General features: G+C 32.5%; 8 protein-coding genes and 1 non-coding gene across 9 annotated transcripts; 5 read left to right on the top strand and 4 right to left on the bottom strand.

Moving 5' to 3' along the window:
• Positions 1-91: 91 nt before the first annotated feature.
• On the top strand, positions 92-2,100 carry NAEGRDRAFT_58811 (uncharacterized protein; the record flags this gene model as incomplete). The annotated part of the gene is made up of 1 exon (XM_002674072.1): positions 92-2,100. The coding sequence occupies one exon, from the start codon at positions 92-94 to the stop codon at positions 2,054-2,056; it is 1,965 nt and encodes a 654-aa protein (XP_002674118.1). The 3' UTR covers positions 2,057-2,100.
• A 1-nt stretch (position 2,101) lies between these two features.
• NAEGRDRAFT_70739 (uncharacterized protein) lies at positions 2,102-4,801 on the bottom strand (the record flags this gene model as incomplete). Its single annotated transcript, XM_002673998.1, has 1 exon — positions 2,102-4,801. One exon carries the CDS (start codon positions 4,799-4,801, stop codon positions 2,102-2,104), a length of 2,700 nt encoding a protein of 899 aa, XP_002674044.1.
• Positions 4,802-6,075: 1,274 nt separating this feature from the next.
• On the top strand, positions 6,076-7,059 carry NAEGRDRAFT_70738 (uncharacterized protein; the record flags this gene model as incomplete). The annotated part of the gene is made up of 1 exon (XM_002674071.1): positions 6,076-7,059. The coding sequence occupies one exon, from the start codon at positions 6,076-6,078 to the stop codon at positions 7,057-7,059; it is 984 nt and encodes a 327-aa protein (XP_002674117.1).
• A 60-nt stretch (positions 7,060-7,119) lies between these two features.
• On the top strand, positions 7,120-7,192 carry NAEGRDRAFT_t491. The gene has a single exon. It is a non-coding gene; the product is annotated as a tRNA-Phe (tRNA).
• Positions 7,193-7,242: 50 nt separating this feature from the next.
• NAEGRDRAFT_70737 (uncharacterized protein) lies at positions 7,243-8,271 on the top strand (the record flags this gene model as incomplete). The annotated part of the gene is made up of 1 exon (XM_002674070.1): positions 7,243-8,271. The coding sequence occupies one exon, from the start codon at positions 7,243-7,245 to the stop codon at positions 8,269-8,271; it is 1,029 nt and encodes a 342-aa protein (XP_002674116.1).
• Positions 8,272-8,607: 336 nt separating this feature from the next.
• On the bottom strand, positions 8,608-9,852 carry NAEGRDRAFT_51149 (uncharacterized protein; the record flags this gene model as incomplete). Its single annotated transcript, XM_002673997.1, has 1 exon — positions 8,608-9,852. The coding sequence occupies one exon, from the start codon at positions 9,850-9,852 to the stop codon at positions 8,608-8,610; it is 1,245 nt and encodes a 414-aa protein (XP_002674043.1).
• A 1,178-nt stretch (positions 9,853-11,030) lies between these two features.
• Positions 11,031-11,399, top strand: NAEGRDRAFT_70735 (uncharacterized protein; the record flags this gene model as incomplete). The annotated part of the gene is made up of 1 exon (XM_002674069.1): positions 11,031-11,399. The coding sequence occupies one exon, from the start codon at positions 11,031-11,033 to the stop codon at positions 11,397-11,399; it is 369 nt and encodes a 122-aa protein (XP_002674115.1).
• A 113-nt stretch (positions 11,400-11,512) lies between these two features.
• NAEGRDRAFT_70734 (uncharacterized protein) lies at positions 11,513-12,313 on the bottom strand (the record flags this gene model as incomplete). The annotated part of the gene is made up of 1 exon (XM_002673996.1): positions 11,513-12,313. One exon carries the CDS (start codon positions 12,311-12,313, stop codon positions 11,513-11,515), a length of 801 nt encoding a protein of 266 aa, XP_002674042.1.
• A 1,564-nt stretch (positions 12,314-13,877) lies between these two features.
• Positions 13,878-16,495, bottom strand: NAEGRDRAFT_80711 (uncharacterized protein; the record flags this gene model as incomplete). Its single annotated transcript, XM_002673995.1, has 1 exon — positions 13,878-16,495. One exon carries the CDS (start codon positions 16,493-16,495, stop codon positions 13,889-13,891), a length of 2,607 nt encoding a protein of 868 aa, XP_002674041.1. The 3' UTR covers positions 13,878-13,888.
• Positions 16,496-16,789: the final 294 nt, after the last annotated feature.

The following is a 16,789-nucleotide window of genomic DNA, read 5'->3' as shown; positions in this document are numbered from 1 at the left end:
GTTAAATATTTATTGTAAAGAAAAATAACTATTTAACATCATTACAGTAAATAATGTAAACTACAAAAAAGGCTTCTTTAAAGAAAAAAAAATGAAGAAACAACAACTCGTTAGAAATTTATTATTACATCAACATCGGAATATTACTACTTCTACTTGTTCATCATCAGCTTCACTGATAAGAAGAAATATTTTCAAAAAGATAATACCAGCGCAATCATCATCTTTCTCTAATTATTGTAGCAGAAATTTATCATCATCATCATGGATTAATCATCATTGTCAGGAAGGAAAAGTATCAATTTTTAATCTTCATAATGACAATATAACAAAAAGATCATTCTCCTTCTCATCCAAAAATCTTTCTGATTCTAATAACAATAACACATTAAGTATTCAAGAAGAAGCAGAATTATTGGAAAATTATCAATTTTTGGATAATACATTTAAACAAATTACCAGTTTTATTATGCAAAATAGAATTAATCATCCCGATCAAACTTTTCAAGGTTCTGGATTATTTGATGAAATTTTAAAGTTAATATCCTATTGCCATCAAACAGTTCCAAGAGCTGATTCAACCAACACTAAATTTTACAATTCGAGTATTGGTATGAAGAGTTACATTCTCATGAAAAAGGTTGAACTATTGCTTTTGAAAGGTGTTAATCAAGAATGGTTCTCTCTCGAAGAGTTACAAAGAGCATTCAATCCAGAGGCAAGTGTAGAACCATTCAGATACTTGTATCCTACTGGTTCCAAAGTAGATGACACTCTTTTATTATTTTCCATTTATGAAGCACAATTGTCCAACTCTGCTTTTGTGCCACAAATTCAAAATATCAATCTTTCTACAAAGGAATCATTAATTGCTGCCTGCTTTTTTGTCTTTTTTAGAATTAGAGGTGGTCCAGGTGATCTCAACGAGTTGTGCAACTATGCAGAATCGTTAAGCTCTGCCTATGAGATTACTAAGAATGCATACACTAATGCCAAGCAAATTACTGATATGGATACTTTGAAAAATAATGCTCATCAGAATGCATTTTCCTACCTGGATAGAACATTTTCAGAGGAGGAATTTGATTGGTTTGAGGATGTTGAAACAGATATGCCAATACATCTTGGAAATTTTATCAGAGCCATTAAGGCTACAACCGAGTTAAATGCCAAGTTTGACACTGTAAACAGAGAAGCCATTTTGGATATCCTGGAAGAATGTGTGAATGCAGAACCAGAAAATATCTATCTTCACTACTTGTATGCCTACAGTGTGACTGCAACAGCCCAAACCTTACAATACACACAAGAAAGCCAAGCCAATGAACATTACTTGGTAGCAATTTCACATTTAGAGAAGGCACTTCAGATACTTTCAACAATGCCAATGCTTCCATATCCAAATATTTCCAAAAATCAATTTTCAGAAGTGGAGTCAAAACAACAAGTGGAGAGGATCAATGATCTCAAATTCACACCAATTTCTCTATTATTGGCCCATGTTTATGCTAGGGCCTCAAAAACTGCTGATTCAGTAGAGGCTAGCCAAATGCATGGCAACAATGGGCTGTATTACTCAAGCCAAACAGAACTATATTCGAGACATCCAAATATTCCTATTTTATATATGAATCAAGGTGTATGTTATCACTCTTGTGGCATGTATGAATCGGCTATTGAAGCCTATGCTACAGTAGACCAATATGATTTTGACCTTCACAACAAGAATATTGTTGTGGAAGCATTTTTCGGTGCAACTAATTGTATGGTTGATTTAGGACTTGCTGATCAATGTCTTGAAAAAATTGATATTTATATTGAAAAGTACAAACAGGATCCAAGAGTTTTTTTACAAAAACTTTTGTGTAAGGCCGTACTTTTAAAATCAAAGGATGAATTAACACCACTTCTTGGAGAATTTAAAGAGTTTAAAGAAAGTATTGAAAGTTTGAAAGTTACTGATCCATCAGTTTACAATTTTGTATCTTACCATTTGGAATGTATAGAGAATTTGGCAAACGCACGAGTTGAAACTCCAAACCTGGATATTAAATAATTTTATTAACCCAGACAAGATGCTAATAAACGGTATTGCAAGCATTTAAACCAAGTATGCACTAAGATTGTCTTTTGTAACAACAAACAGATTATTAAATGACAGGGCACAACTTTGAATAATTTCAGTGCTAGATTGTAATTTGATATCACCCTTAAATGAATAGTCCTGATCTGTTTGAGATTTCCAAATTTCTACAGAAAAATCATCTGGCTTTGGAACTGCTATTGTGGAAAGAAAGTTTTGACCATTATCTGAGACATATGGCCTTCCTAGTTTTGGTCCTTTGTGATTGATACTGATACTCTCTAAACAATTCACATGTTGATTGCTTTCAAGAGTGAATATATGTAATTGAGATGATTTTGATGATTCCCTGCATGTGAATAAAAGGGTATCATTTGAAGTATTAAAGTAGAATGAAGAAACTTCCTTATTAAATAAATTATGTCCCTTTGTATAACCATATTGATTTTCATCATAGTAGGTAATGGAATTATTTGAGCCTACTACTAGGCCCTTGTTGGGTATGTGAAACATTGTATGTGGAGAACATGAATGATCCCCAGTATTTAAAAAAGGTTCACTTGGTTTTCTAGTATCGTAACATAGAATTGAACCTGATGATAGTCCTGCAAAACAATAGTTTGAATTGGTTCTATTCCATTCACAACAAGTAATAGATGTTGATAAACCTTCTCTATTGGTTGATAGATAAGGGAAAAAACATATAGAGTCCGCTGTTCCTTGTCGTAGATCAGTAATTCTCATTGATTTATCTTGTGAGGAAGTTAAAATAAGGTTAGATTGCATATATTCAATAGAGTAACCTTTAGAATTGTTGGGTGAAAGAAGATAGAGTGGTTTGATATCTGATATTGGTGAATTATGCATTACTTTCCTTGCCTGATTAATTATGGATGGATTACTCATTAATCTTTCCAATCCAGCAACATAAAATCCACACATTTTATCCCTTCTTTCAAAAGATATAAATACTTGATTGTTGCTAATTTCTATCAAGCCAGAATTTTCAAGTGGAGTATTGAATAGAAGCTTATTAGCTCCATTCGATCCATATAGATAGGTGTTCTTTTTTCTGGATTGTTGATTTTTTGATTTCCCATTGTAACAGACAATGTTTCTTGTAACTTCCTCCTCTTCAGAATTCATTAAATCAAACTCTTTCTTTTTTCTTTCTGCAAGTTCTAACGATCGTTGAATCAATGATTTCCTCTTATTGGTGTCTGATTCTGAGCTTGAACGGTGTTGAACACCCTTGTTGTTAGGGGGGGAAGATGAAGGGTTCTCTGCAAAATTCTCACCTCCTTTCTGCTCTAAAAGCATTTTAATTCTCAATTCGAGACCATTTTTGATTACCTCCAGCTCTTTTCGTGCTTTAACTTCTGCTTCCAATCTACTCTCTAAATCTTCAACTTTTTGTGTATCTATGGCATGAATATTGTCCACATAGAGTAATCTAATATGACTTCTATCTGCAGATTTTTTACATTTTGGACATGTAGAGTTTTTTTTCAACCATTTCTCAATGCAATTCTTACCAAAAAGATGGCCACACGAAAGGCAGCACACTTGATGTAGTCCAGTACTGCTCCATGCACTTAAGCAAATGGAACAGATATTATTTGGATCGCTATTTACAATTTGTACAGGTTTTGGAAGGAGACTGTTATCAGTTTGAACGGAAATGTCAACAAGAACCTTCTTAGCTTGAATTGATTCTTCTGGTTTTTGGGCTGGTTCTGTATTATTCGAAAATTCATAATCCAACTCGTGTAAGTCAACATGAATATCAAAATCTTCCTCTAATTGCCTATTATTTTCCAATTTTGGAATTTGGGATAAATTCTCAATGTTATTTTCTTGATCTGGAGTAAATGCAAGTTCCTCAATAATATTATCCTCCAAAGATTTGATCATCTCATTCTCCTGAGGGACTGTTGCATTATTTAGAAACTCTTCTTCATCAATAGGGTGTTCTACCACTACAGTAATGTCTTCTTGTTTTGCCTCACATGTTGACATTGGAGGTAATTGAGTCAAGAGCATGATTGGTTTTGAATTATCCTCTAACTGTTCCGATTTTCTATTATCCTCCTTATTTACAATATTTAATTTTCTCTTCTTAGTCGATTGTTCGACTTGTTTAATTGAAAACTCCCTCAATTCATCTTCATCATTAGAATCTTCATATTCTCCATCATCCTCACTCTCACTATCCCCTAATGAATCATTTTTTTTCAAACTTGTTACTATTGAAAAGGGTGGGAATTGTGTTTTAAGGATTGGTTCATCATCAGTTTGAGAAATGATTATTTCCTCTTCTTCTTGTTGCTGTTCTTCATTTGGATCATCGGACATGATAACATTCTCTATTGAAGCTTTTTGATCGTCTTCGGGTGATGATTGTTTTAGAGTTTCATTAGTATTCATCATGGTAACTGCATTCATTGTGGCTATTAAAGAAGCAGAGGAAAATAAGGATGGAGGAGAAGGTAAATCATCCAGATCGATACTATACTCCAAAGTTCTCTTCCTACAAGATGAGGAAGAAGAATTAGAATGTTGGTTTGTACTATAATTCATATTACTCGTATTACTCATGCTATTATTTGGTGTTTGTTTGCTATTATTTGATTGTTGGCTATTACTCGCACTACCAGAAGTATGTTGTTGGTTCTGATGAGGAGAAAGTCCCCTCCGAATAAAGTGTAGGTTCATCATGTCTTTTTTTTCTAAATTCTTGTGGATGGTCGAACACTTCTTTCGCGCCAAAAATATTAAACAAATTATTAATAAATTAATTTAAATTTAAATTAATTAAAAAAATTGTCTTCTGATGATACAAGAAGGTGGTGATACTAACCGTTCAGAAAATGTTGTCGTGATTGTAGAGGATTTTAATTCGGAGAGATTAAATCATGTATTGTTTGGCGAATTACGGAAGAAAATGATGAGGAAAAAATTAGTTGAATTTAGTACGAATTTTAGGCTGATTGAAACTGTAAAACATGATTTTCGATATCCTTTCGAGGTGAAGATTTCATATTTATATGATTGTGTTTTAGTTACTGATTATTACAATAGTAGAATTACAACATTTGATTTAAAAACAAAGATGCACCTTTCAAATTTCTCAATCGCATTTCCTCGATGTTGCACTGTGGAACGAACAGAAAAAACAGACTTTTTAATTGTCGCTTGTATTACTTCTGCAATTTTCAAGTTCGATATTAAGGACATACTTGCTAATGATAGCTCAGAAAAATTATGGGAAAATGACCAAGATTGTAATTGGCCAAATGGCCTTGATGTAAGATATCAACATCCTCATAACTTGATATATGTTTGTGATACTGATGAGAATGTTATTCGAGTACTGAATTCAATTAATGGAGAACTTGTTAAAAATATTTATTCTAGTCCTTCATTGGCTATTGATTTACCATGGTCAATTTGTATTGGGAGGGATTATTTAATGTTTGGTAGCCATTCTCGACACTCTATTACCGTTGTTAGTACAGAAAATTTTACTAAAATTAGAGAGATACAGGACGAAAGCTTTGGTGAGTTTAAATTACCCTGCTCAATAATTATTGATGAAGAAACTGAAAACTTGATAGTGTCTAGTTCTCAAAACCAAACAGTCCAAATATTTAACAAACAAGGGTTGCTGTTTAAACATTCTTTATTGGTGGATGGTGCAACAGAAATTTTAGGTATTGCCCTTAATCATCTCACTGGTGAGCTATTTGTTGTCTCCTCAGACCAACATGCAATCATGATATTCAAATAATAATACATTATTTCCTTCTTCCATATGAATTGTAATAACATTTAATACCAAATCCTTCGCACTAAGAGGAAGTGCGATCATTATGCCAACACGAAAGCCGTGGAAATGCAACAACCATGATTTGGATGAGCAGCATAAAAAAATGGTTCATCTCATTGTTGAGCATTTCATTTCCACTCATCATGCACTTTTATCAGAGCCAATGCTTTGGCTGATATTTTACATTGATATCATTTTGACAATATTAACATTCTTAGGATCAATCTATTACAATAATAGTAGTATTTATGATCCGTATTGGAGTATATTTCCACCATTTGCAATTTTACTTTTATTTATTGATTACTTTTGTTCCGATAGATTTATCAGTAGAATTTACATGAATTATTTAGGACAAGATACAAGTCAACTTAGTAATGGATCATTTTCTTGGGTATTTCTGATCATGTTCATGTGTTTAAATGTTTGGGCATACAGATTGACAAAGAACTTTTTTACAAGACCAGATAATGATGATAGTGCTGGAAATATATTAACAAAGGGACAAGAAGATTGGCGATATAGAGCTTTGAGAATTAAATCGCTTTCGTATCTGGGATGGTTTGGAATTAAGATTGAAAATAATTCTAGATGGAATATTCCTTATTGGATTATTTCATTCCTTGGAATTCATTTATTCCCAACACTTATTGTTTTCTTTGCAATGATTCCTCTCTTCGCTACCTTTTTCAATTCAAACCAAATTGCAGAGCACTCAATGACATTCGTTCAATTATTGTCATTCATTTCCAGTGCTTTATTTTCACTATTTTGTGTTTGGATTTCACATGCTGCTGACGTTACTCTCCATAGACACTTGGCAACCAGAACAAATAATAGACAAGTACTTGTAGAGGGTGTTTGGGCCTACACTAGACATGGAAATTATTTTGGAGAAGTTGGATTTTGGTGGTCAATTTTCCTCTTTGCTTGTTCTTTACAAAATTCCCAAATTGACCAGTCATTTATTTATTTCATTTGGGGACCAATTCTAGTTACTTGCTTATTTCAATTCATCAGTGTTCCCTGGGTAGAGAGAAAAATGTCTGAAACCAAACCACTTTTTTCACTATATCAGAAACAGGTGAGCGTAATGATTCCTTGGTTCCACTCTAAAGATTTTTCAAAGCAAAAATATTCAGAATAAACAATTGATAAATTTCGGGAATAATTCACTTGTATGAAAATTTGTATGATAAAATAAGAAGCCGACATAGCTCAGTTGGGAGAGCGTAAGACTGAAGATCTTAAGGTCCCTGGTTCGATCCCTGGTGTCGGCAAATTTTGAATTTCAAAATTTTGATATTGTTTCGTCTTATTTTAAAAAAAAATGGTGAATCAGTCAAGTTACTATTTCACTTGTGATGATGGGACCGGAAAACCAATAGAATTCATTCTTTCATACTCTGAACAAATAATAACTATTTCATGTACATTTAATTATCATAAATATTTATTCAAAGAGGAAAATACAACCATTATTCATTTCAAATATTATAAAACATGTATGATGAATAATAATATCAGATGTTCAATTGCTAATGAAGGTATCAATTTAGCAGTCAATGCATCGGATGATGATCAACACGTAGAGTTTAACCTATCGCAACAAGAGAGAGACAATGATGAGAAATTAAACATCATGTTCGATGTGATGATGAAAGAAATTAAAGAGTTGAAGGAAAAACTTTGGTATACCGACAAAAATTTGAACAAATTTTCTGAACGCTATGTGTCTAACTGGTCTTCGTTTCAGAGTAACATTTCAAGAGGTTTGCTGTTGTTTGGAAACAAAAACAAAGAACATGAAATAGTTAGTATCCAAAGTGAATTAATAGTTAGCAACCGAAAAAAGAGACCTTTTGCGGATAATCAAAACCAATATAATGTTAATATTACTGGTTTTGGACCTCTAGATTTTTATCGTAACAGTGGTACTGATCATTTTGCTTACAAGGAAGAAAATTTAGAACCTATTATTATATATTTCAAACATCCAGTTGCATTCTCAAATATTGAGTGTTTGGTTGATTTAGATTCTAGTGATTGTGATGTTAATATTTATATTTATGGTGTGGTCAAACCAAAAGGTGTTGTAAGACCTTTAGGAGAAATATATTATGACAAAATTCCAAAAGGTATGAACAACCAATTCTGTGAACCTTCTGTATCTCCATTTTTCTTAATGCCTCAACTTACTTTGCTTACCGAAAAATCCACCAAAACCAAAAATCTAGTCTCTATTCTAATTGATACATCAATTGACTTCGACGGAATTGGGCTTGCTGCTAGAAAAAAAGAAAGAAATCATATGGATAACTGGATATCTGTTTCTTTTGCAAATATAAAGATCTTTTAAGAGAGGGAACTTTCTTGAGAAAGAAAAGACAATGATAAAGAAATTGATGATGAAAGTGATGAGAAAAAGAAATATTGTAGAATAAGAGTTTGAGAGAATGGGAAGAATTCAGAAAAGAGAACACCAATTAAGACAGTAAAAGTTTCAACTACAGACTAACTAATAAATAACTTCAACTTTATTGAAATATGTGTTAATTGAGGAAGCCATCTAATAACAGAGAAGTAACAAATTGATAGAGCTCATTAAAAAATCCATTTCAGAGCAAATAATGAACCGATCACAAATTCTTGTGCAATAAGGTATGTGGAATCACCATCTTCCAAACAAAGATTACTAATATTCGCTGGCGAAATTTTCTGCAAAGCTTTCAATTTCCATTATTTCTTGCTCTGTATTAAGGGGTGGTGCCTTCTCAATAATCTCTTTAAAACAATCAATTAATTTTGTCCCCTTGATATTTTCATTTCTGATCGATTTCACCATTTGCTCAATCTCAAAGGGCGAATATCCTTCACAAAGTTTGGTAATTTGATCAATTTGACTTGTGGTAAAACTATTACTTCCAAATCTACCCTCAAGTTGATATTTCACAAACATGTTGAGATCATCTCCTGTTAAGAGTTTGATGTAAATTCGTGGATAGAGCCTTCTTCTAATGATGGTATTAATAGTTGTTGGTCTATTCGAGGACATAATTATAATTAAATTTTCTTCAGGTCTTGTATCTAATTGTATGACCAGTTCTGTTAGAGCTCTCCTATTGAACTCCCCTTCTGTTTCCACCTCCTGGAACAGGTTTTGATGGTAGGTCAATATGGAAAATACATATTTCCCAAACAACCTTGCAATTGAGAACAGTATTCGGATAGCTCTTTCCTTATCATAGTAATTAATTGAGAATGGCTCAATTAAATTGGAAGGCATTGATTCATGCAATGCATCTAATATCATCGTTTTTCCACTATTCATAGGTCCAAAAAACAGGTACTGTCTTGGAGGACGTCTGGATCCTGTGAATAATTGTGGAAATGCCATTGGCAAACAAACCCCCTCCACTAATGTGCTCAAAGCCTTTTTCTTTCCAAATAATTCACCACGGCTACTTTTAATTTCCCCAACAGGAGTCTTTGTCATTTGTTCAGAATATTCCACAGGACTAATCAAATCCAATCGACAAACATTTTCCACCTGAATACTCTTCAAGTTGGGAAGGGTATAATCCACTTCTGATCCCTTCTTCAATTCTTCCATACACTCATTGTAAATGTTACCAATTTCTAAAACCAATTGTCCATCGTTTGGAGCTACTAAGCATTTCAATCCCTTCAAATTTCCACTCTTTACCCATTTTGTAAAATCTTCCACTTCAATGCTACAATTTCTCAAATCTAAACTAGTGAGTGTCCTAAAACTTGAACATTTATGAATGAATTGATAGTGGATTACTCTGTCGTGGTGTGATGAAATTTCAAGGGATTGAAATTCTTGGTGAGAAATTCGATAAAATTGTTTGGAAATTAGCATGGAACAGGAAACGATCGTGAATGGATCCAAATAATCTATAATGTTGGTGATCATCTCATCGGGTAAAAGAAAATAATACTCATTGTTTGAAAGCATTTTTTTGAATTTGGTTTTTTGATTGCAATTCCTTTTGATTCCATTTCATATTTTCCATTTCAAAATGTTTGAAATTGTGAAAATTGGATGAAAGTAAATTGACCATCAAGGCAACTCTTTGATTGGCAAGAGAGATAGCAATTACCAATGTAAGGTTACATTCAGAGATTTGAAGATACACTGGAATATAATAATACATTTAGGACATGAATTAATTGGTTCAGGTTAAATTCTCTCACACTGGCTTACTCACCTTTCTCCGCTTTCATGTTCTGGATTTCTATTTAACAATTTTAGAGGATTTTATTACTGAATGATAAAACTCATTTTACAATTTCATTCTCCAATGAATTAGGTCTTTGTGTGTGAAGGTCAGATTTCAAAAAACAAAACTTGACAAGCAATACAAAGAAATAAAGTAAGGTTTTTATCATTATTGAAATTTAAAATAATTTCATGCATTTCTCTTTATATTCCTTAAACAACCATTTTACCTTCACAATACCAAATTCAATGAACACATCATACTGACTTTGACATCTCCACAGAAATGGTACATTTTATTTTGGCGCCATGTTTGATTGAGGTGTATTTATCCAAAAAAATCTCTATAATAGCGCAGCGGTTTTTTATTGCGCGATGAAAAGCTGGACGATTCGATAACTTTGCGTTCAGATATTCCATATGAATTATTGAAAAACAAAAAAGCCTCCGTTCTCATCATCGGTTAATTCATCATTAAAAAGAAAATCATCATTGGCAAACAAGCCTTCTTATTGTGTTGTAGTAGAAGACCTGAACAAGAAGATTTAATTTTAAAAACAAAAAAGTTTTAATATTATTCTTAACAATACTAGTAATAAGAAGAAGATTAATAAGATGACTTCGGCTGACTGTGTTAATCATCAAGAAGAACATCATCAAATGGACTTTGTACATACACTCTCTAAAAAGAGTAGGTCAAATCAGAGTATTGAACAAGACACTCTGCGAAAGATTGATCAGCACAACAACAACCTTTAGAACCACAACCTACAACTAATGTAATAAGTAAGAGACATTCATTGTCTTCTATCTTGTTTAGAGGTAAACAACCTCTGTCCAGAGCAACAGAAACTAACTCTCCACGGGAAAAGATGAAAGTAGAAGAAAAGAAAGGTTACTTTGAAAGAAGAAAGGAAAGAAAATTAAAGAAAATTGAACAGAAACCTGTCTACAAGTGGAATTACAAATCACTCTATAAGTGGCTTAAATACAAAGGTTTCGACAAGAAATACATTAAACAGCTCAAGAAGGATAGACTAAACGGTTATATAATGCTAACTCTTGAAATTTCTGACCTAGTTTCACTAGATATTCCATCAGAAATGGCTAAACGTATTTTGAATACATTGATTGAAACCTCTGAGAAACAAGATAACTTGGTTGATGCTACTTGTGAATGTGGAGAAGTTGAATTACCATTACAACCTGTCAGATCAACTATGGTGTACCCTAACGACTAAGCCAAAGACCTAATTTGTCACGTGATTTTAGCCACAGATCATTGTTGGCAAGGTCTTTAAAAGAATAATTGAGCGATGAGCTCCTAAGAATGAAGTTGATTGTATAATTGTTATTAATCAGAACAAGATGCTGTTGCAACAATAAATGCACACTCTTTTGAATTGAATGAAGTCATGGCATAACATCCCCACCACTCACGTCCACTAGACCAGTAACTGCACCAATCTTGAGTACTAACAGCAATAGTCGCACTCCAATCAATAGAGTAAGAGTCAAATTCGTATAGCTCTGATTTGAGTGATTCCACTACAGTTGCTGCATTTGGTTTCATACCATAAGGAGGATTTTTAGTTTTCTCAAAGATTGTATCAATACTACAGGTTTCATACTTTGTACAATGCTCTCTAAACAATTTGAAATCAATTATTGGTGAGCTACTTTTGAAAGTATTAATATTCTGAACATTTTCCATTTTTTGATCCTTTACAAAACACAAGAAAAACTCTCCAGGTAATTTCCTCAAAATGGAATTGTCATTCAAAACCAATCTAATGGTAGTGATTTCATTCCTCTCAGCAAACCAATCACAAATAGAGAAAAACATTAGCATGCTATGAATTTTTGTTTGAAAATACTCAGTTATCTTGAAATTTTGTAACAATTTCTCAATCAATCCACATGGTTTCCATTTTGTAAATTCCACAACACCTCCAACTCTAAAATAATCTCTACTAACATCGGTACTATACCTCCCCTCCACATTTTCCTGAACTAGACTAAATGGAACCACATAAAAATCCCTCAAAACTATCCTAAACCTATCATTCTTCCCATTCAATAGTAAATCTAATAAACTTTCCTCAGTCAACCAATTTTTCCAATCTTGATTCTTTTCATATAATTCATCAATCATTTTTTCACATGATGACTGAAGCTTCCACCATGTCGGTAATATTTTCAATTCGTTCAATATTAATTTTCCATAAATTAAACGATCAACTTGTTTATTCCGAGTGAGTGCCTTGTGGAATTTAGAGTTTAGTCTTTCCATTCGAAAGACGGAGAAGGAATCTAAAAAGCCAATCACTCTATAGATTAGTTCTGGAGATAGGGATTGAAAAGATGCAGCTGATGATGACATATTTTTTTAAAGTGCAAATTCATAAAATTTATTACAAATAATTATAACTTTTTACTTTACAAAATATTGAACTCTTGGCGACTATTCAAAGTGGTTTAGGATAATTTCATCACTGACTCGACATGTGTCTTCAAAGATCGCTCTAGAACTTTTATGAACAATTTTAGAAAGAAAAAAAAATGAAAAAACTTGGTAAATTATTTAACTTTCGAACAGTGAATACAGTTCCACCTCCATATGATCCATTGGAAGGTACAGATACTGCTCTTGCATTGATAGGAACAGGTGGTGCAGGAAAAAGTAGGTTAATTCCTTTTGACATTTGCCATTTAGTTTCGTCTGCATAATATAATTAGCTTCAATAGTGAAAAGAAGTGGAATTCAACTGCCTCACACTCATGAAAAGTCAATTTTGAATGTTTATTCAATATTATTAAATTTGGTTTTTGAAGAAATTGATAAATATAAAGATGAATTCGAAAGAAGGGAAAATTCAGAGGCCTATTTGGAAATGATAGAAACTATTGGACAATCTCACAAGAATCTATTAGCACCTGATAGAGTTTGGAATGATGTGAAAAGAGTTGTGTTGAAAATGCATCAAGATCCAGGATTACAAAGAGCTTTATTTGAAAATAGAGCAACATTACCATTTTTAGAAAGTATCAAATATTATTCAAAGAAAGAGAATGTGGAAAGGTTGTTAAAAGATAATGTTGAAATGAATTTTGATGATTTCTTTTATGCTGCCATTAAAACAACTGGTCAACCATCTTTCAAGTATATCAAAAATCCTAAAAAAGCAATCATGGACACTGGTACGTATTTAATAGCTGATTTACTCAATTAATAACAAAACAAAATAGGAGGACAACGTACTGAGCGTAAGAAATGGTTGCATATTCCACAAGTTTTTGAATTTTCTCAACAAAAACTTGTAGTTGGCTACGTTATTTCATTAAGTGAATTTGACGAATTGTGTTATGAAGACAATATTACAAATCGATTTGTTGAGGGATTATCTTCATTTGAGAAATGGTATGACTCTAAACTTGTGTCTGAACATCCACTCTATTTGATTTTCAATAAGAAAGATGTTTTAGAAGATAGGATAAAGAGGGGAGTTTCGTTTTCACAGTACGTTCCAGAATTTGGAGGCGACGAATCAAATGTTGACAGTATTGTTGAGTTCATTGTGAAAAAGTACATGGAAATGGATGTGCACAACAGAGTTGTAAAGCATTTTGTAATTTCAGCATTTAACACTGAACAAGTTTATCAAATGTTAAATCAAATATTTGAAGAGAATAAACCATAAGTGAATAAGTTACAATTTACAACAAAAAACTATCGAATTGATTTATACTTTTCAACAACATTAATACCAGCGTAATGATTACAATAGTCAACCCACAATCTCATTAGATTATTATCTTGTGAGGAGGGCATGCCTTTTCCTTCATGAGCTGCAATGGCACTCAGCAGCGAATTATAAGTTTCCAAGCAAGATTTCTTTGTACTGATTGGGTTAAAAATTACAATTTTGGAATTTAAGAAACCACCCAAATTGGAAAATCTCAGCTCTGTAACTCTAGTTCTATTTTCATCAATTTTCAGTAAAATTCTGATTCCTAGTAGTGGCATTTTGATTTTGATAATGTCCTTTTTAGATTTCTCCTTTACAGTTTCACATGATTTGAATATTGTTTGCATTTCGGTTAATTCTTCGCCTACAAACGATGATTTTGATGAGAATACTAATTGCATATTTCTAGATGAGAATATAGAACCTGATTCATAGACACCTGACATGAGAACAGATGGATATTTGAGCAGTGAATTAGAATCATCAATGGTATTGTACGACGACCATTTCATATTCTTAAATTGATATTGTAAATGATTGTCATAATTGAAAGATTTTGCAACTTGCTCAATTGGTTGGTCAATATATCCAATCATTTTGGAAATTCTCAAATTCAAATTGTCTGATGAAAAATCTGCAAAACTATTCCAATTAGCCAATTTTCCGAGCTGACTATAAGTAAGGAACCAATGGTGAGATAGTTCATTAGAGAAATATTTCATAAATTTCCAATCCTTATCAATGACATGCTTAGTTGTAAAGTCTTCGGCTTGAATCTTGAATTCGTTTTGCATCTTTTCATTATGCTCCCTATCTCTCTTATAAATTTCAATCACTTGATTTGGAATTGTCTTATTTTTCACACCCTCACCAATCCATTTCTTAATGTACTTGTAATTCTTTGCTTGGAAAAGCATAAATTGATCTTCCAAGTCAATAAAGAACATGTCACACAATAACTGAATTTGTTTCTTCAAATTGGTTGAATGAGATTGATTTTCGTCTAGTTGTTCTAATGGTTTATGATTATTCTTCACATATACTTCATAGGTTTCTTTTAAAAATTTACATAATCTTTGATGAGTCAACCAGTAAGATTGGCTCATTCTTTGAACATCATTTTCAATAGTGTCAGTTACAATACATTCTAGATATGGATATTTTAAACTTGTTGCTTGATCTTCAATAATTTCTCTCCATAATTGGGAATGTTTGTCAAATTTGGTTAATAAAAATTTACAAAGCGAATCAATTTGATGTAAAATTGATAAAAGATTTGTCAATTTTCTAGAAATTTTCAAACTAATACCATCATACATAAAATCCATAAAATACAACTTGACGAGAAAGTCATTTTCTGGAAGACCTTTCGTATTTGGATTTCTCACAAATTCATTCGAAATGAATTGTAAAAATTTCACTCTCATACTATCAATATTTCCCATTTCCTCTGGAGTGGCATGTTCCAAATCTTCCAAAACTAAACTTTTTTGATTATTTCCACCAAAATTCGAAATGCAATCTGCATCAGTACTACTGACATTATCATTGCTAGTAGTATTTGTTGTGGCATCAACTGTTCCTATATCAAATGAAAATAATGAACCAGTATCTGGTGATTCACACATTCCTGCTACATTACTGGAAGATGAATGTCTATTTTTCTTATTAGAAACATTAGAAGAAACTTCATGTTCCATTGATTGATGTTTCTTCTTTTTAGATGTGAAGAAACTTCTAGTTTTTGAATTAGTTCTTTGAATAGGATTAGATTGATTGTTGTTAGAAACTGTGGCCTTGCCAAATTGAGGAGAAGATGATGTATATGTGTTGGATTCGTTTGGATTCGTATTAGAAATTACATTCAATGATTTTCTAGAAGGTGATGAAGCAGCTGGAATACGAAAACTTCCTCCATTAGCACTTAATGTTTCTTGATTTAAAGATTTCCTAAATAGAAATGAACTAACTCTTCTCTTTAGTCCAACAACAATAGTTTCGGATGGAGTTTCTTCTACTTTCTCAACTTTCTGTGGCGTATTTGCAATGACAGAACTTTCTGATGAAATTGGTTGATTAATTGTTTCACCTGGCTGATTCGAAATCTTTTTTAATTGTTTCGCCAAACTTGCCATTGATTTCGTCCTCTTTCGTTTTTCTTCATCATTTTCAATTTCGACTTCTTCTGCAGTCGGAGACGAAACAAACTCATGTAAACCACCATTACTAACAGAACTTGAATTACTATTACTTCTACTTCTTGGTTTCAACGGATTCGGATTAGATGAGGAGAAACTAAGCGAATTTAAACTTGGAGTAAAAGAAGATGATGAAGAAAATGAAGGAGTTGAAGTATGAATGGAACTGTTGGTACTACTACTAATATTGCTCATGATATTGGTAGTGGTACTTGATAGACTGCTGGATGTTAGAGGTGAGTTTATTCGAATGGAAGAATTAGACGAAACATTGGGAGAAAGTGTTGGAGGAAGTTGTTGTTGGATGAGAGGATTAGGTGGTGTGTGGAATAGGATGGCCAGAGGTAAACGCCTATTGTTGGAGGATGACGAAGAGGATGAAGAGAACATTTTTCCTAATATTGTGATAGACTTTTCTATTCGAAAGGTTTCGAATCTGCTATCTCCCGAGATCTAAATTTATTATTACTCGCTAATGATGATGAAAATGATGATTTTACTAATGATGATGGCTAGCAACTCTGTGAATAAAACAAAGATATGAAATCCTTGTCTACTCTTTGTTTCAATTTATTCGAAAGTTTCGTTTTTTAATTCTGACCAAAGACAAGAATCGTCCAAATTTGAAAAGCTTATCCGAAAAAAAGGGTTCCAAAGCCTGACACTAATCAATTAATTTGTATC

The sequence above is a fragment of the Naegleria gruberi genome (genome assembly GCF_000004985.1).
Source record: "Naegleria gruberi genomic scaffold NAEGRscaffold_42, whole genome shotgun sequence".
NCBI lineage: Eukaryota > Heterolobosea > Eutetramitea > Acrasida > Naegleriidae > Naegleria > Naegleria gruberi.
The sequence above is the reverse complement of the archived record's forward strand: the minus strand, read 5'-3'. Positions and strand labels throughout refer to the sequence as shown.